Genomic DNA, 20,170 nt, shown 5'->3' with positions numbered 1-20,170 from the left:
TTACTTGTGACATGAAAGAAATTCATTGTGGACTTTGCATCACACTCATGCAAAGGGAGGGAACAGTGAAGGTCAACTACCAAACATTTACAGGCACATGTTTTCAGCAGCTGTACAGTGTTCCCAGGATGTCTATCATACAGTCAGAGGGGCTTGTTACGTACACCGCACTCTGAAAACACCAGGCTGACTGCAGTGTCAGGACCACCTCATGCACATTATACAGGCGCGGATTCAGAGCTGCTTCATATTCATGTCCGAGCTGCGTAAATTGATCATTAATTTATCTCTTGAAGGCCTCTGTGATTGGCAGAGCAGTGCTGAGGCCTGCAGGAGCAGAGGCCGGAGAACCGCAGAATCAACAGAATCACTGAGCTTGTCAGGGAGCGGTCGCGTTCCCCGATGGAGTTTAGAGTAGAAACCAGGACCTTGTTTAACACTCCCCTCCCCCCGCTCTTGTCTGGTCATATGGAGCAGCTTTACAAGGGGCCGTGCCACCCAGCACATCTATAATTAAGAGCCAGGACGGGTCCTGATGTCAGAGCACAGGCACTCAGGGCTGAGCCAGCTGCTCTGTTACCTTTCATGCTGTAATCAGATGGCTTTATTCTAATCTTTGAAGTTAAAATAAGCAATGTTTTAAACGCTTATTATTCTGAGAATAGTAGATATTTTAATGAGTAATTTTTGACTTTCAGCAATATAAGCTGTTTGTAAGTATAGAGGAGAAATAAAAATCAGTATGGGAAATGGTTAGGGATTTATCTGTCAGGCCAATCACTGACCATTCTATTCTACTATTTCTTATTGTTTAAGCTCTGCACCAAAACAAACTCCTGTATCAGCTTATGTGAGTCTGTCTTATACAGTCAGGCTGTGGTTTATCAGAGGTTTGTATAAGTGAGGCTGTCGGCCATTTCCATGCAATTACTCTCAGTGTTTAAATGTAATATTCAACACTGAATATTCAGTGTTTTACTGGTTTAACCACTGGTATTTTTTTTTTCTTGGGAGGCGACAATAATCAATAATTGACAGTAATTTTGCTCCCTATATTCAGAACAATAAACACTGTAGGGTCGTTTTGAGTTTGCAGCCTGCCATGCTTTTACTGATGTACAATAATGTAGCTAATAAACAAAAGTGCAGGATTTTGATTGGTTGAGTCAACTGGCAGTTTGTTGCCAGTTGACTCAACTGGTAGACTCAACATCTGATGATTTGACAATGGGCTGCTTCAGTGATTCCCAAACTGAGTTATGGCACGGGGGGTGCGGAAAGGCTAAATAAAACCAAGGCACACAGTTCCAAACTGCTAGCACAGCATGACGATGAGTCTACACCAAACGTCCTGACTACTAAAACAAAGACAAGAAAATCTGACGAGCCATATCTCGGTTATGACAGTTCATTGATGTTACCTGTCACCAATGTCCAAGACCATGGCTGCTTTTTGAGTTGGAGTGGAAAGTGAGTACACACTGCTAGGCAGGAGAGCCCTGGCCACATCCGACCTTCCTGTGTGAGATTTTTCTGCAGTTGCCTCAATCAAGACCAAATTCAGATCAAAGCACTGAAAATGAAATAAGAGTGGCAGTCTCACAGCTGCGTCCCAGACTTGGGAAGATCTGCAGCACAAAGCAAGCAAACAGCAGCCATGGGAATTATTGCAGGACTAGAAGGCTACATCTTACAAAGATGTTTGTTCTCAGGGAGTTGGGCAGCTTGAATACTGTTTCAGGTTAAACATTAGGAAGATGCATGTTGCAGTGTCACTTTTAATTGCTTCATCATTCAGGAGTTTTCAGCACCAAACCTGGCACCAACACAAACATCTCAAGTATTACCTCTTCTACTAATTACTCTTTTTCTCTGTTCTTTCATGTAGTCTCTTGTTCCCACAAGGACTCTTAATCTAATCTCCCTGTTGGACTCACTCCTCCTCCCCTGCTTGCATCTTTCCTCTTTTTATCTTTCCCATGTCTCTAAAACTCAAGGCCCCACACAGTTCATCCCTCATCTCTACATTTTTATCTACGCGAGAGCCTTTTAGGAAAATAAGGAACCATTATTCCGCTCCTCAAAACCCATCCAACCAACTGAACCATGACCTGAAATAGTTCTCCTCCAATGAGATGCAGACAAATATTATCCTGGCACATGTCTGTCCTGTGATTATTTTTTATTTAAACGTCACGTATGGAGTAAATCTGGATATTGCGGGAGAACTGTGGCGGCCTTTGTGCAGTCTGTGCACAACTACCAGGACTGTTATTTAATGTGTGTGGAGCTGGTGTGAGCCCACAGTATTCTGGGTTAACATGTCTGCATTTACAGTATGAAGGCATGTTTTTAAAGCCATAAATAGTGAATGAGCTCACACTAGACCCAGTGGAGCACGGGATATATGAACGCATAGTATCTGTTAGGGTTCTTCTGGCCGCTGCACTCTGTACGTACATTTGTGTTCACTCTATCAGTTTTCTGATGTGATGTGTTGTGAAGCGTTGGACTCTGTGTGACCCAGTGGTATAGACGCCTGAAAGCTGTTGCTTTACTCTAAAGACGTATAGTGCTCTCTGTGTGTCTAACAGTGGGGGTTAAACATCGAGCATCTTACGTGGTCGACCAAAATGGTCCATAAACTGCAGAAAATAAGTGCCTTTAACCTGCATTCTTTGTCGTGGCCAACAGGGGGCGTGTTTAGTAGTTGTAATCTGATTGTATAGAAGTCTATGAGAAAATGACCATGATCTAAGTTAATTTCTTACCTCAGTAAACCTTTTCCTAATTAGTTTATGGTCTCAATCTCCAGTTTCAAGTGTTCTTTAATAGAGCATGATGTTCAATTAGTAAATTAGGGTCCTATTTATAGTACAAATCACAACAGAGCAGGTCATTGTCCTGTTTTCTCAGCACTCATGTTTTCAAGGTCCTAAGAGCAAAAACTCGCTCAACATCGGCTGTTTTCTGTCGCTGAGCTCACAGCGCTCTCTGATGAAAATAGTTAAACTTTTGGGACACCGCCAAGTCATCAATGTAATCTCTCTCACCAATCAATCAAAATGAAGAAGGGGCGGGACTTCCGATATCAACAAACAGAGCAATTTAAATCAGACTTTACGCTCACTACTATAAACAATATACAGTCATTGGTCACTACCAAGAGAAGCCAGACAACTTTTGTAACCTAGCAACAGTAAGTGCCAGTTATAAGCACTCTTGAAGTCGTGGGCGCTGCCATCGCAGAAATGCTGTTCATGGACACAGGCCCTTAGGGTGTGGCTATCTCCGATTATTATATCGTCACTTCTGGCTCCACAAAAATCAAGATGGCGAACGGACAAAATGCTAAACCTGAGGCTTCAAACAAATGACAGCAGGGTGGCTACCTCCCTTTGTCATCAGTCCAAGTCCATCTCATGATTGTAAAATTGAGTTTGCATAAGTAAACTATGGGGAAATGGAAGATGGTAACATGGGACACTGCTTGTGTTTTTTCCAATGAACCCTTTTTGCCAGCATATACACAGCTGTCAGTATGTTCTGACCTCCAGGCTTTCTTGACAGTTTAAAGGACAGCAACAGAACGTCTTGAACACATACATTACAGTTAACATATACACAGTTAAATCCACCCATCTATTTCTGTGTCCCCCTTCTGTCTCATCTCTGCCCAAAAATACCTCCCAGTGGCTTTTTCTTTCTCCTCATTGCCAAAACATGGTTTTCCCAGACATTCTTTCCAGGATGTGACGCATGGAGTGTGTATGTCTCATAGTTACAAACTCTGGGAGTTAAAAATACTCTGTGGTGAGGGTTGGCTGAGGTCTCTCCCATAATAACCCCCGCAACCCCGACATTGTCAGACGTACACTCTGTCCTGTTCACTATTTTATCGCCACCACAGAACACAGACTAACCCACATGTTTTTACAGCTTGGTATCATGCTGTCGGGCGCTATCTGAGGCGCCTCGTGATGGCATGATGACTTTGACGCTGGTTTGTTAAGATATGCTCAGAGCGTGTATAGACTTAAAAGTTAGAAGTGAGTGTTTTCTTACATTGTTTCTGCATCATTCGAACTGATTCTTTCCAGTAGTCTAAAAGTTAATGTCAACATTTTGAAATTTCGCTGTTAGCATCATAGTAAACACAGCCGCGTCCCATGATTTCAGTAGATCAAAAAGTCTCTTAGGGTAACATGCTCCTTGCTTTTCATCTGAATTCCTTTATGAATCACTGCACAATCATCAGGCATCTGCCTACCTACCAGACACCCACTCTCAATTACAGCCAACAGTCAGCCCAGCAGACAGTCTGTCTTTCTGCTCTCGAGGTTTTAAAATGCCGCCTCGTGTCTGTAACCTTTCCCCTGCAGAATATCTCTGCCCTCTAATTCAGACGGGGAAGGGACGCGGCGGACGGAGATGGAGTTTGACAGGCAAACACAGACTCCCCTGCCCCTATCGATCCATTATACAGAGGAACACGCCTTTTAAGGGGGCAGCCAGCTCCGGGCGCCCTGATGAATAAAGATGGTGATGCGCTCTGTGTGTCTCCAAGGATGTGTGAGCGTGCGTGCGTGAAGAAATCAGAACTGTACGAGCGTGGTGGGGAGAAGTCATCTGCACAGAAAGGCACAGTAACAAGCTCACAGACAGAGAGAAAGAGGAGGAGGATTAGGGTGGCAAGAGAAGGAAAAAAGAGGAATTGACAACAAGACTTTAAAGCTTGTTAGAGGATGTTTTCCACACTTAAAAACATTTAATCCTGAAACTTACGTTAAGTTTGACACCTCCTCTACCTCCTTCTTTTTATTAAATTCCTCTCTCTCTTCACTTCCTGTGTACTGACCAGCTCTGGGAAAGGTTGACAGGGGGTCAAAGCAAGCAAAAACACAGTGCAGCAGCATTTAGCAGCCCCTCTCTCCCTCCCTCTTTCACTCTCCCTCTCTCTCTCATTCCTCATTGACTGTTTATTGCTCCCCCCCTCCCCTCCTGTCTCCCTCCCCTCCCTCCTCTGCTCTCTCTGGAGGTGTGTCCATCAACATCTGGAGAAGCAGGGCCCACTCGGTGACAACAGGAGCTCATTCACTCCCCCTCCCTCTCCTCCCTCTCTCTCTCTCTCTCTCTCTCTCTCTCTGCCTCGCTCTAACGCTCTGTGTCTGTGTTTGCCGTGGATGAATTCAGTTTGCACAGTGAGGAGATGTTGGCAGCTGACTGTGGAACGAGCTCACAGAGAGAGGAACCAACGTGGATTTATCATCAGGCTTATCAAGGAGACCATGGCAGCATCTCGTTCTCTTCCTCTTTCATCACTCTCTCCTTGTTTGAACTGAATATCTGAGTGAGAATCAGCTGTGACGACTTTTTTCCCCCTGAAGAAATCCCCGGAGCAGCTCTCCAGCACCTGGTCCGGTGATCAGTGAGAGGTTACTTGGGGACCCATCATCCCCTCCTCCTCCTTGTTTGTAAGCGGCGTGCTGCGTTAGGGCCACTCACAGGCTTTGGGATGACGGAGATCGTTGTGTCGGATATAAACTTGAACGAGGTGTGTGAGCGCTTGGAGCAGCACTGCTGCGTGGACCAGAACCAGCACAATCTGTCCAGCCAGCCTCAGACCCCCGTGCTCAAGAGGCACAGCAACACCGGGGCCAAGCTATGGGGCCGCGTCCGCAGCAAGCTGCTCAGACAAAAGGTCTCTCCAGCTGACATATGCACACACACACGTCACATGCACACACAAGCTGTGTTTCCTCTCTTTTATCATTGCTTCTGTCCTATTTATCACTCTGTCACTTCCATCTGCTTGTTCTGCCTCTCTTTTATGCTCAGTGTTTCCCTCTCCATGTGTGTGAGCTCTCACCGGATGACTCCTCTTTCAGTGTAGAGTCGACTATTGTTCTTATCTGATGGGTCTATTGACTGCAGTGATGTAGTGCTGAATAAAAAGGTAGCTGAACTGTGACCTGCTTTAACACCAGCCACAGTTATGGCAGAGATACGATTAAAAGCCTTCATTTGTGCTCTTTAACTAAATAACCTTATTCTAAGTGCACGTCTCTGTTTGACTCTGCTCTGCTTGCTGTAACGCATGCGCTAAATATTTGTCATATAGCCTTATGTCAGCTTTAAAAGTGGTTAGCATTGCACAAGCAAGGTCCCACTGATGTTAAAGTTTTGATTAATGACACATATCTTAGGTAGACTTATTTTCTATCCATACTGGCCTGTACAATGTCATTACCAGGAGGTGAAAATCACTCTCACATTAGACAGATAGATACTCATCATTTCATCCTGACGCTTTGTATTTCACCCTTACTGTTATTCCTTATTTACAGCCACTATTGACGGCTACCTGGTTCTCCCAACTAAACTGTATTGGTTCTGAGATGTTTCAGTATCAGGTTAGCTCCCCCTGCTGTTCATTTTGAGTACTGTCCTCCTCTGACTGAACTGCTCTAATGCCCCTTTGGCATTTCAAGCACAGATTCCACTAATTAACTGTCACATTATCCCGAACAGACTCTGAAACATGCGAGTAGCAGATCTGAATCACTTTTTTTCAGTTTTCTAACTCAATCAGCTCTGCAAGGATCTAGTTTTTGTTAAAAGTTGACATTTTGTGTGTGTTTTGCTGCCATTTTATAAGTTTTTTTAAGTAAATCTGAATTTTTATGCAGGATTTTAGACCTTTTTTGAAACTTTATTACGTAATATGTGGATTAAAATAATATAAACAAATGAGGGTTACAGAGACATGCTTGTTCGTTGAAATATACGTGAATTTTAGACCAAAATCAGACGGAAAAACGACAGTGATGGCTGTATGTATGATAGGATTGAGGCTAATTCAGAAACAGCAATTGTTGTCATTTGGTTTAAACCCTCAGGTTCTACTGAATGACCCTTGTGTTCAGGAATCTGTTACCCAGAGATTGCACACACACACACACACACACAGGTCAGGTCTGGCATAGTTTAAATGCAGGTCCTGGAGTTTGGCTCGTGCGTGGGAGCCGGAAAAGGCCTTCTTTTTTCCCTCCAGATGCTTTTTGTATGTGAACGATAAAGAAGCATATGGGCCTGTTCTGCTTCTATGCGTAGCTCTGCACATGCAGCTGAATCTATGACTCATTTTGTTATTTCCCTCTATGTTTGCACATGTTTATTCAGCAGCCCTCCTCATCTTCATCGCGAGTGCATCGCCAGCAGTTTGAGCTGTAATTTGTGTGCATAACAAACAGGTTCAGCACAAAGATTCTGAGCAGAGAGTTGGCCTGACCTATGCTTCAGAGCTTTCCATTATTCAACAGAGGCCTGAGGACGGCTGACCACTGCTGATACTGAGCAGGATGAAACAGGGATTACACACTAAGCCCAGACTTTACTGCATTGACCTGCAGGACCTGTACTGATTCATGAGTTCCTCTCCGTACACATGTCCTCATGTCAAAGAATGAGACAAAGGAGGTTTCTGTTTATTAGTGTTTAAATGTGTCAACTTAGCCGTTATCGGCATGTGATCCGGCCCCAAACTCTCAGCCTGTGCAGAAACCCCCGGTCACTAACTGCTCTGTGAAGTCCCATTCATCCTTTCATCTATGTTGAATGCCTGGTCTTATGAGTAAACTTGTGTTGCAGTTTTTTCTGCGCTCTGTTGCCTTTTGATGCTATCAGCTCCTCTACAGTTCTCTCTTTATGCTCCCCTTGCTGCGCCTGTCTGCCTCTTTATGTGGGTGGAGAGTGATGGGTGATGCTGTGAAATCATCTGAAACAGTAGAATGACGGGCTGCGTGCGGGTTTTTGTATTCCATATAGTTTTGTAAAACAGTTTATGATAACTTCCTTTTTTCTCTAATCTGATAGAGATCTGAAGATAATGTTTCAAGTAGATTTTAACCTCACCCTTGGCTCTATTTTCCTGTTCTGTTTTGTTCTCTTTGGCGGCACCTATGGTGATAAACGGTAATTGCGGGAGCACACTTCCCAGATATCCAGACAGTGCTGCATGTGTGACGTTCACAGTTGGCTCCGGTTGTAATTGCATTGCAATTGCATTTTCCTGGCTGACGGTCGCTTTCCTTTTTAGACTGTTTGCTTCATCTGAGTGTCAAGTTTGTTTCTTTTTCTTTGGATTTTCACTTATTGTTGAAGTTGTATCTGTAGTCATCCATCTTTTCTTTGTTTGTTCAGCCATAGTAGATTACTGTTTACTCGCAACACTTGCAGAGAGCGGAAAAGCAGCCGCTTAGCTCCGCCTACCCTCTCTGGCAGACCAACCACTGCTGGCTGATGGAAAACGTGTCACTAACTGGGCGCCGCTTGTGATCTTTTCCACGAAAGTCACCACAGACACCCAGTCTGTAATAATACTATATACTGCAAATGCAAAGGCTTTCATCAGTGGGCCATAGACTCAATCACCATTGTGTTACCTCATTCGATAGATAGACTTAACAGACATTTATTTACATGAAAATCTTCAAGATTATTACTTTAAAACCTAATTAAAAATGTGTCTTTGTATTGTGTGTTATCGATCATAAAATAATTACAGTTTAACTCTCTAAAAACATCCAGGGACCATAATGAGGAGGGGCGACTCTCAGTGTTGTAAAATAATTATTGGGGGTGCAGGGAGAGCAGCCTCCAGGGCATATTGCTTTGCCTGTTTGTCTGCATCTGCCGCATGCATCATGTTATTCACCGTGTATTCAGAGGAATGTGGATGTTGGAGGATGCATGAGGGTATGGAAGCACACGGGGGGAATTGTCTTCCCTCCTTCAGCCTAAAGCAGCACCTAATTAAGACACGGTGTGATGAGATGTGAAGCTGGCTGGGAACACTAATTGGACTAGAACCAGACATAATGTATGTTGTGTGTCGCAGCAAAAGAACAAATGATGATTAGGCTGTACTCGTGGTAGTCTGGGATTTGGGGCTGTGTGATTAACATCGTGTTCTTCTGGCTGATGACCTGTTCGCTGGGAAGGTTTGGTTTGATTTTCTTTGTGGAGTTCCAGCAGCTTAGTGGCGAGAACAATGGAGCTGTACTTTCTGCTAAGCCGTGGAGGAGAATCACATCCAACCATTATCATCTGCCCTCCGCCACACTCATCCAACCCCTCGCCCCCGCTGCATTTTAGCCCACATACCAAATTATGCACTTCCATTTGAGTCTGTTGATTAGTGCAGATGAGATATTAGAGTTTCATCCCTCCTGAGTGCCTAAAATGCTAGCTAGTCCCCTAATGGCCTTTTATATAGGCCACATAAATCTCCGTCTGTCCCCACCGCGGGGCATAGCCCTTTATTGGCCCCAATCCATCCCCCGTGCGCGGGGTCTGCTATTGGTTAATGAGCTCCAGGAGGGGAGCGGCAGGTCAGTAAAACATTCTCAGGTTGATACCCACAATGACCCCCTCTGGGATGAGCCCAGACTCATCGCTCCTGGCTGTACAGCAGGCCGTGCGCGGGGTGGCTTTGATCTCAGCAGGGTGACAACATGGCATTAATCATGTAATTATGTGGTGAGAATAAGGAGGTGTGGGATTCTGGTATGTTCATCACATTTAACAGTAGTGTAGTCTGGAATTGGGTAATGAGGGGAAGGTTGTTAGGGCAGGAGGATTACTCAGAGTTACTGCTCACATTCAGGGAACGTGATGCATTTATCTGAAAGTGAATGACTTGTTTTGCCGGAGTTGATTTTCTGCATTTTTCTGAAAGATTTCTCTCAGATAAAATGTCCAAACTAGGCAGAAAATGCTCTTTTGTAACTTGTGGAAGCGGCCCGATTTAGCAATCATAACTCTCTCTCCAAACAAGCTGGTGAATGTTACATCAGAGCTGAAGTGAGAGCCATCTGATCATCGACCTGGCACTCGCTTCAACACTGACACATCATACTTCCTCAGTCAGTTTGCAGACTCCAGTGTAAACACACAGAGAGATGATCTAATGGCTTTACGTAATGGTACACGCTCTTATAGGTAAAGATTACAAATGTATCCTGAATAGCGAGGTAATGAGCTAGCCCGCGACTACGCAATGTCCCCAGAGGGCCGACGAGTGAACAACATCGCTGTAGATCTGCCCAAGACAAACATGAGGGCTCATCAGAGAACAAGAAAGTGACTGAGATCGCGGTCTCTTGATAGCACATGTGAGCTTTGTCACTGCTGTGTTAGATTAAATCAGAACGTCTGAAAATGGAACAAAGCAGTGTTTGCATCTGTGACTTCACCATGTGGGTTTTATATAAGAGCTGGAATTGGAGCTGACAGTTATTGGTTCGTTAAAGTCTTAGGAAGCAGCGGAGGGCGTTCCTGAATTCATGTTTTTCAAGTGTGTTGAGGGAAAAAATGAAAGAAGCGTTTAAACTTCATTGAAGGGATATTTCTCTCTGTCCTGCTCGTCTGCTTGTGTGGGATAACTCATGATTCTGTGTGCAAGCTGCAGGCAGGGTTGTGTTGCACGAGTGCAGTACGCGCCTGTGTGTTGCTGTTTACAGGCCCTGTTAGAGTCACACATTGCCTGCAGAGATGCAAGACTACTCTGCAAATCACAACGCTGCACCGGCTGAAACCTTCGCCGATTGGCTCAAACAAGGAAGTGAGGGACGAAGGCAACATGGCAACCGAGTCAGAGACCTCACATGGCCGGGTTGACATCAGCAGCTGTTAAGTAAAAAGCTCGCTGTCACGGATGCACATATAAACATAATGTTTATGCGGTGCAAATGTCTAAAAATAGTCGCGCTGCGTGTACTCTGTGAAGCAAATATATTCAGCAGCTTGATGTGTTAGCGGGGGGGAAAGGGGGCTCAAACATTTCCTGTAATCCTGCTTAAACCAAGGAGGCGTGCAGTCGGAGCTACGTTCTAATTAAAGAACTAATAAAAAGCTTTCAGCCGCTGAATGAATATTTAATCAGCCGCAGAGCAGCAATGGAAAACAGCAATGGAAACACAAAGGAGAACTTAAACATAAATTCATTAATTTAGCATATCAAAAGATCAACTTGTGTTTTGAATATTGTCGCCAGCATGAACCAACTCTGCAGCAAAGGAACCGTGGGCTAATGAAGCGTGGAGGGATTTAATTATTCTCGGCTTTAAACATCACTTCACCAACTGACTGTTTGGCACAATGTCTTTTGCTATTTCAGAACACACTTACTTCAATCTTTTTTGTTTAAGAACTACATAATGAGCACGAGTGTGTTTATAAAAATAAAGTCGTGTGTGTGCAGAACAAACAAGTATCCAAACCACGCACGTGATTGAAACCCAGTGGTAAAATCTGGGTAACATTTTAGACCAGCTCCAGTCGTGTTTTAAGACTTATAAAATACTCTGCTTGAAATAATAAATTGTATCTGATGTGTTTTTTTCTGCAAAATGCGTTTTAATTACCTTGTAAAAATCCCCACATAGCATTTCCTCCTTCTCCCTCATTAAAAATTCATGAATCTGCATAGGCCCCGCCCACTATGCAAATGTACATCCGCCCCCTCCGTCGCAAAAACAAAACACGTCTCTGCTGTCGTTTAGTGGCAACTTGTTGAAACTTAGCTCGCTTGAAATGTAGCAATTAGGAGTAGTAACGTTAAAGTTAAGTGGTTGCCATAGGTTACACATAATGATATGCATAGCGTGACTCCTTCCATTAACAGGATTGGCTCCTTAGGTTTGTGACGTCTCAAACCTGCCAATCTGAAAACGTGTTGTCCTTGGTGCACTGCAGTTTAAAAGCAGACAGGCCCAGCCATGGAGACGACTGCTCATGTTGTCCCTGATATGTCTTGTAGCACATGAAGAACACCACATGGAGATGTTTACCAGGTTGAACACTTCGTTTTCACTGGATTTTTAAGGAGTGTATTTTTAAGTATTCTGACAGATACCACTGAGGGAAGCATGTTTGCATAGCACTCTATTCTTGCATGGCCTCCTCCTGGCAGAACATGTTCCCTGTTTTTTTCTGACTAATCATTATTCAGGGTATTTATAGTTCTCCTGCTGCAGTGCTGCATGTCTCTGAAGCCTCCTGTGTGTTTTGTAGGAAATGTAAACAGCTCCAGAGGGCCACAGACCTCTGACCGTCCCGCTGTGTCAGCCTGTTGTTGCTGTCAGTCTCATGCAGGCTGCAGGAGCTCGACTCACATGTCACATGCTCTCGAAGGAGGGCAGGATTATCTCTTAGCAGAACAGGGGGAGAGAGGTAGGCAGCCAGTTCCCGTAGTGTAGTGGTTATCACGTTCGCCTAACACGCGAAAGGTCCTCGGTTCGAAACCGGGCGGGAACAGCAGTTTTCTTTGTTTTAGAAGACAACAGGTGTTATATTTTGCTTTGGGCTTAAAGTTAGCCTTGGTTTATGTGTGAAAAATGACTATTTTTTTGCCACATTTTACGAGGATACTCAAACCTCCAGATTTGTCTGTCAAATTTCCTCCAATAGTCATTTATTGTCAAAAAGTTGAGCTAGTGTTTCTCTTTGATGCATGAATCGACTGCCTGTTCTCCATGTGGCAGCAGAGTAGCCGGCCTCATCTTATCTGCTTTGTTCTGTCGCTGTAGATCAGTCATGCAGAGAACAGGCTGTATGTCCATCCTGGATCCAGTCATAATATTTCTGCCTGTGTTCAGCGTCTCCAACCAGAGGCAGGAAAGAGATACTGAAATCAATCATCAATTTTCTGTAGGGCCTACAGGTTAGCTACATCACATGGCAGCCACATGCCTCCTGTTGCATTCTGACTTACTTTTCCTGCTCGAGCCCACCAAAAAGCGAAGAGATAATATATGTGTGTGAGAGCAAACAGGGCTCAGGGTTAGTAGGCCGTGCGCAGGTTGGAGAGAAAGTAAATGGGCTGCACGGTAACCAGCTGAGCCCCAAACCTTGTACACACTCAGAGAGCTGCTTACAGAACGATGAGTTCACATGTAACAGAGCAACACGCTCTGTTAAATTGATCAGTCCTTCAAACACACACACATTTTCATTGTATTCTAAATAAGGACAGAGTGATGCGATCCTAATCAAAACCATATCACACTGAGGATGTCTCTAAATAACAAAGATCACATACTTTTTGTCTTTTATCTGTTCCTAAACATGTGCATGAATGTGCACATAGTAAATGTTCATCTGCTTAAATTCCCCTTCCAGCATTCCTAAGACCGGAAATTGGTCCTTGTGCCTGTCATCTTTTTGAAAAGAGATAAAAGGAAGTAAAGCTTTGCTGGTTTGCTTTATCCAGCTCCTTAAAAGGTCTGGGAAGGCTTTAAAGGCAGTAAACTAAGGCTTTGAAATAAAGCCAGGCCGATATGGTTTTTTTGAGGCCGATACCAATTTTATAGCAGGGAAAATGGACTGATTAGGGATGCACGATATTGGATTTTTTGCCGATATAAGCTATTCTGATGCTGAACGCATTTTGCCGATTTCAACACTGATATATTCGGCACATGTTTTTTTCCACCTGATTCCAGAGAACACCAAGTCCCCCCTGTAGTTGAATTGATATCATGCCTACTCTTACTGTAGTGGCCCACTGACAGATGCAGAAATAACAGTACAGTGCTTTTTAAAATGTACACATTCACTGGGCGATATAAGAAAACTACTTAAACTTAGGCTATGTACAAAATGCCATATTTATTTGTGTGTAACATTTTCTCATAATTAAAGTGTTGTTTTATCGGCTGAAAATATCAGAAGAAAAATGACAAATCGGCCCGTGCTGATATTTCATTTTTAGGCCATAATCTGCAGATACAGATAACATGCCGATAATATCCTGCATACCTACTACTTAATTCTATAAAAAAGTTAATTCAGTGAACACTGGAAAATATTTATGCCGATACCAATATATATCAGTGATAGGTTCATATCGGCCTGATAATATTGGCCATCCAATGTATCGATCTGGCTCTTCTTTAAAATAGGTTCCTTATATTTATTTATTGAATCTTCTTTAAAACTCTCATTGTGTCCGTTCCTACCAGAATCAGAATCAGGTTTATTGCCAAGTAGGTTTACACATACAAGGAATTTGTTTTGGTGGTTTTGGTGCAGAACAATTAACACAGAACTAGAATAAAATAAGTAAAAGACTTAAATAGAATAAGATAGAAAAAATAGGCAATAAGAATAAAAATGTCCATACTGTTGATTTTCAGATCTTAATTGGCTACATTCAGTTAGCTTTATTTCTTTGTATTTGTTTTTAACTGACTAATCTGGACTGCATTACCTTTGCCTCTCCAGAAGCTGCTACCTGCTGCCCTCTTCCTGCCAGCTCCCTGTCTGAGCCGTCACTCAGGATTAAATCTTAAATCCTCTGTCTGCTTTGTTAAAACCAGCCAACCGGACTCACTCCCGATAACAGTTAATACCCAACAACTTTAATCACGAAAACCTTCTCCTGACATTTTGTTCCTAATAATGAGTGTTTTATTTAGTATAAACCAAGTCTGGGTTGTCCAGGGCTCCTTAGTCACACTGGTTGCAGTCTTCCCTTTAAACCATTACATTTCCCAGGAAAGGGAACGGGAGGGGAAACCAGTTCAAGTAGTTTATGATAAAAAGAGCACAGTTGAGGATGCAGTGTCTGGAGGGGTCAATGAGTGTAACCGCTGCCTGTAAAGGATCCTCTTGCAGCACATTCATTTTTAATCAGGTTTATAAGAAATTAGCAGAGCGTAATAGGAAGGAAACAGTTTTTGTTTCTTCAGCTGAGTCTGCTTGGGGTCACAGGAGGCGTCTGCAGCCAGTCCTGGATCTTTGCCCGCTTCTCTTCTTGGCAGTAGCTGTGTAAGACCCGACTGGAGTGATTACCTGTCCCCCGTCTCAAACCCAAAGCCTGCTGGGAAAACAGGCTCTAACGATAATAGGAATGCGTGAAACTGATGCCAAATGGCCTTTTTACGAGGTAATGAAATACGCTCACTGAGAACTTTTAATGGTTGCAGCCTAATGCTGACAATAAGAGAAGTGTGCTGCCCCTGTGCTCACTCAACCATCATTATGTTCCTCTGAGTTGAGCACATCACTATGCATTGTAGTAATGAGATAACTGCGTAGCGCAGACGCCTATAAAAAAGACATTAGCTGGTGTGGCCTCACACAGTGGGCACAATCTGCGAAAGACCTCAGAACAACAACAGGCCGCCATCTCTCGTGTCTCAGAGGGCATCATGGGACCTGTGATCCAGACCTTGAGAATGTGTGCGGGGAAGTAGGCCAAAGTGTCTGAGCCAAACTGGAGCCCTGGTTGGTCCCCAAAGAGGCTGCCAAGGGCAAATTGGGGAAACTTTTCCCAAGTAGGCTGAGAGACTGTGTTGTTGTAAAGCAGCTTTGATCTGGCTGACAGCAGCTTAAAGGTGAACTCTGGACGTAGTGACCATTAATCACAGTTTCAAAGTGCTTTTCCTTCACCTTCTTCTCACCTTTAAACTTTGTCACATGTAGCTATCTTTTGGCCTGTGTGTGTTGTGTTGACAGAATACTTGTGATTTCGCAATACATACTCTGAGACTGTGTTTGCGTGGTGGGGGAGAGCAGCTGTCAGCCAGTTCCCGTAGTGTAGTGGTTATCACGTTCGCCTAACACGCGAAAGGTCCTCAGTTCGAAACTGGGCGGGAACAGCACATTTTTACTCCCCTTGCACCTTCAACTGTTTTTGCTTCCTTTATAAAGCAACAAGTGTCAAAGCTACTTTCATTTCTAAAAGCTCAAATGTGGATAAAAAGTTCTAAACGTCAGAATCTTTGTTCAAAATTGTAACTGAATTTAAAATGAGGAGATGCTGTTTAAATATTTTGAGGGACTTTTCAACATATTCTTTGTGCAATTTTGTGACATCATCATTTTAAAATGTGACAACTATTATCTTGTGATTTGATTCATCAGTCTCTTCTTTAGTTCAGCCTTGTGTGACTCACGTCATGTGTCTTCATCTAAGTAATCACCCAATCTCTCTGTCTCTGTTGTGTCTCTCAGCTGGATCCTCAGACGGTGCAGTCCAAGAACTGGCACATGGACGTCATTGAGATGAACGGGGTAAGACACAACTTAGATTATGACATGCAGGGTATATCCTGTCATTATTGTGATGAAGTGTGTTGTGTTTAATTGTTAGCTTAACTGTTAGTTTACGAATGCAGTTTAGTTTTAAGTCTAAAGTGAAATTAAAAAAAATGTTGCGTTCTGTCCTAAAGAAAGTTCTAAGGTTTTTTTGTTCTATGTCAAAACACAGAAAGTGTTTCATTAAGGCTCAAAAGTTAGATTCAGTTTTCATGGAGGAAATGCAGTTTACTTTAAGTGGTGTTGTTTGTTCATCAGATCAAAGTGGAATTCTCCATGAAGTTTACAAGTCGGGACCTCAGCCTGAAGAGAACGCCGTCCAAAAAACAGAGCGGGGTGTTTGGAGTCAAAATCAATGTGGTGACAAAGTAAGTGTGGTCCTGTTATTGATTTCTATTTGAGCTACGAACACAATTTCTCTCCAATGTTTTCATGCCCACAGTGGTACATGAATACATCTTCACTCACATCATCAGAGAAATAACACAGGTGCTGTTTATGTCCTCAGGCGCGAGCGCTCCAAGGTGCCTTACATTGTCCGCCAGTGCATTGAGGAGGTGGAGAAGAGAGGGATTGATGAAGTGGGAATCTACAGGATCTCAGGGGTGGCCACGGACATCCAGGCCCTCAAATTAGCATTCGACACCAGTAAGACTCCACTCACTCACAACAACAATGGATTTGTACAAATTCAGTTAGATTTAAATAAACGTTTTTCTTCATAGTTCCAATACAGAGCACAGAACTGATGTGCTGCAAACACTAGAAACATACATATGTGTAAAATCCTCTTCTTAGATTTTTGAGACTTAACAATTCACGTTCTATCCAGCTGAATAATATAATGCCACATCAGTCATTAAGCTTTCACAGACTTTGTCCCTACAAAGTAAGCGTGTGTGTAAAGGCTGCATGTTCAGATGTTTAAGATGTACATAGTTTTAGATGTAAATACTTTCCTGCAGCCCTCAAGTTCTTGTTATCGAGGCATTTGCTCTCACAATCTGTCAGCGAGAGGTTTGTGGGTCTTGCCTGAAACAACTGGCAGAAGCAGCAGCTGCATCTGTCCCCGTCTAGGCGTGGGGTTATTGAGAGATGACATCACTCCGGAGACAGATGTGTTATTGTTACATTGTAGTAATGTTGTGTGTTCAGGTGTCTAATCAGTCTTTGTTTTTGACCTGTAGATACCAAAGATATCCTGGTGATGTTGAGTGACATGGACATCAACGCCATCGCGGGAACACTGAAGTTGTACTTCAGGGAGCTGCCAGAGCCTCTGCTCACCGACCGCCTCTACCCAGCCTTCATGGAGGGCATAGGTTAGCGACCTTTAGTCCAAGAAGTGTGTGTTGTCATCAGCAGGTTGTTAGAGACTTTAACAAGGGAGTTGAATTCACCCAGCTGGAAGAGGAAAAGGGGCTTAAGATAAAAACCTGTCTCACCATAATCTGATCTGACATCTTTTTTTCTCTCCCTCGCAGCGCTCTCAGACCCAGCAGCCAAGGAGAACTGCATGATGCACCTCCTGCGCTCCCTGCCTGACCCCAACCTCATGACCTTCCTCACTCTGCTGGAGCACCTCAAACGGTAAGCACACGCACACACGCAGAATAACTCTCAGAGACACCTGCGGATCACTGTTAGGCCACCAGTCAGTAAAAAAGTAACCGAATCTCTTGGTCCTTTAGAAAAAGAAATCCAGTACTTTTGTAATGCATGAATGTTTAAATTAATAGCGGTAATTATGCACATTTAAATGTCCCTTCTTCTCACCTTTAAACTTTATCACTTGTAGCTGTCTTTGACCTGTGTGTGATGTGTTGACAGAATTCTTGTGATTGTCAGGAAGGATTTCACAACACATGCTCTAAGACTGTGTTTGCGTGGTGGGGGAGAGCAGCTGTCAGCCAGTTCCCGTAGTGTAGTGGTTATCACGTTCGCCTAACACGCGAAAGGTCCTCAGTTCGAAACTGGGCGGGAACAGCACGTTTTTTTCCCCCCTGCTTCTTTATTTAGCTTCTTCTGTAAACAAGTGTTGAAGTTCTGTTCTGTTCAGATTGCTTTTTATTGTGAGAAAATGTGAAGACAATATAAGTCACACACAGCACAACGCATACAAAACATGGAGTTTTAGAACAATAAAAACAGCCACAAAAAGATCAGACGTTACCGAAGCAGAAATCAAACAAACAAGGAAACAAAATAAAACGAAGAAGGAACAGATGAACAGAAAGAGGAAGGGGAGGAAGAAAACGACAGTTCTGTTCGATGGCCTTGAGAAAGAAGAGAGTGAGAGGGTTTCTGTGTGAATGCACATTTAGTCATGTTTTTCCTGCACTTGTACTCTTGTACTTTGTGCCTACTTTGTGAATGGCTGCCTTGTAATGACACCCCTGTCTGTGTGTTCTTGCAGGGTGGCTGAGAAGGAGCCCATCAACAAGATGTCCCTCCACAACCTGGCCACCGTGTTTGGCCCCACTCTGCTCAGGCCCTCAGAATCAGAGAGCACGAAGGGACAGCACATCACCTCAGCCTCTGACATCTGGTCACACGACGTCATGGCTCAGGTACGTCCACACTGTCCCTTTGGCTTTCCCCACACGATCTTACTGACAGAAAGTGAGTAGACGTAACACTGTTTGCGTGTGCGGATGGTAGACTGGTGTGTACACGAGTATTCCCTCGGCTGCTGTGCGTGTTTTCCAGATGAATTTTACTCCCACATCGCTAAGTGACCCGTGTCACTGCAGTCTACTCTCCCAGCTGTATTTAGGCTGCAGGCCATCCCTTCATGTCTACTAAGAGACAAGTTTCCTGTGCACAAATGTCTTTTCTTGGCAGAATAAACATCCAGAGTAAATAATCATAAAAGGGGCGGCTGCACATGTAGGGAACTGTCTTAACCGTCTGAAGCTTAGTGTTTGTATTTTATATTCTAAATGTTTATTCTAATAAGTAAACAAAAAGATGCTTCCACCTTCATATGCTGAATTTAATCTCATACGAAGACACGAGTGATGGATTCTCCCTCATTTGATAAGAGTCCATCCAGCATTCGGACAGAGAAAGAAACAGTGTTTTACAGAATGTGATTTAGTCCTCAGGCTCTCAGACTTATATGTAATAAAATACATATTGTAAAGTATGTTTCCCGCTAGAAACAGTTTGTGCTGGTAAGCTCCTTGCAGCAGGAAACCATATCCACTATCCAGGTCAATCAAATTAAGTTTCCCAGACATATGCCTGACGTTTCCAGACATAACTGATTAAAAGGGAGATTAGGGGAAATTTGTGGAGCAGTGCAATGGGGGACATTAGACTGATCAACCTGTTTTAATAAAGCAAATTTATACAACCTCCAAAAATACAGTTAAGTGATTGCCAGGACTTGTCCTACATGTTTAATGAGTCGTTGAAAAAATGTTGTTGTTTTTAAACTTTATTTCACCAGATTAGTCACAGTGAAATAAGGAACTGAAGCAGGAGTTAGACATAACCTGTAGGGAAATTGTAGCAGCGATTAACAAAGCAATAACTACAGAGAGTGATGTAAGACGTCCTGTAGAGCTTCTTTAGTCAGCAGCGAAACCTCAAAGGAGAAATCAGCAAGCAAAACTGACTTAAATATTAACTGAAAGTAAAATAGTTCTTCTGTCTGCCACAAAACCAACCATCCATCATCCATCCATCTCATTCAGGCATCAACCATTCTGTGCTGATCTATAAGGACAACAAACTTTAATGTCAATTTAACTGCCTCCATTACTTCCTGCCTACTTTTATAGAAGACTATTGTAACGTTGTTTTTCTTTTAGTCTCTTTTGCATAAACCCATTCGCTTTATATTTTATATTTTCACTTATATTTGAGTTGTTTTTTTGTACTTTCTTTTCTGGAGCTATCTGGCACGTTAATTTCCTTCAGGATTAATGAAGTTCTTATATCTTAAATCTGATCTTATCTGACAAAGCATGAGAAAATATCCCCGTCTGGTTCTCATCATGTGGCTTTTTAAAGGAGAAAAACACGATAAACAATCAAAGTGACCCTGTGGAATAAAACT

At 43.2% G+C, this 20,170-nt stretch overlaps 1 protein-coding gene and 3 non-coding genes across 8 annotated transcripts in view; all 4 read left to right on the top strand.

The window, feature by feature from the left end:
- abr (ABR activator of RhoGEF and GTPase) overlaps positions 1-20,170 on the top strand; it is a 147,552-nt gene that overhangs the window by 124,856 nt on the left and 2,526 nt on the right. For 4 of the 5 annotated variants that reach the window (XM_069665755.1, XM_069665764.1, XM_069665772.1 and 1 more), the window contains 6 exons: positions 16,021-16,080; positions 16,363-16,472; positions 16,613-16,752; positions 17,292-17,426; positions 17,589-17,694; positions 18,521-18,674. In XM_069665755.1, the coding sequence (XP_069521856.1) occupies positions 16,021-16,080; positions 16,363-16,472; positions 16,613-16,752; positions 17,292-17,426; positions 17,589-17,694; positions 18,521-18,674 (705 nt within the window). Of the gene's footprint in view, positions 1-5,172; positions 5,702-16,020; positions 16,081-16,362; positions 16,473-16,612; positions 16,753-17,291; positions 17,427-17,588; positions 17,695-18,520; positions 18,675-20,170 lie in introns of those variants that run through there. The other variant, XM_069665789.1, reaches the window with a different exon arrangement.
- trnav-aac (transfer RNA valine (anticodon AAC)) lies at positions 12,246-12,318 on the top strand. The gene has a single exon. It is a non-coding gene; the product is annotated as a tRNA-Val (tRNA).
- Positions 15,593-15,665, top strand: trnav-aac (transfer RNA valine (anticodon AAC)). The gene has a single exon. It is a non-coding gene; the product is annotated as a tRNA-Val (tRNA).
- On the top strand, positions 18,018-18,090 carry trnav-aac (transfer RNA valine (anticodon AAC)). The gene has a single exon. It is a non-coding gene; the product is annotated as a tRNA-Val (tRNA).

Source organism: Semicossyphus pulcher, unplaced genomic scaffold (assembly GCF_022749685.1).
Source record: "Semicossyphus pulcher isolate SPU_LCO1_2020_fin unplaced genomic scaffold, fSemPul1.0.p SCAF_10, whole genome shotgun sequence".
NCBI lineage: Eukaryota > Metazoa > Chordata > Actinopteri > Labriformes > Labridae > Semicossyphus > Semicossyphus pulcher.
Note: the sequence above shows the minus strand (reverse complement) of the source record. Positions and strands in the feature narration are given on the sequence as shown.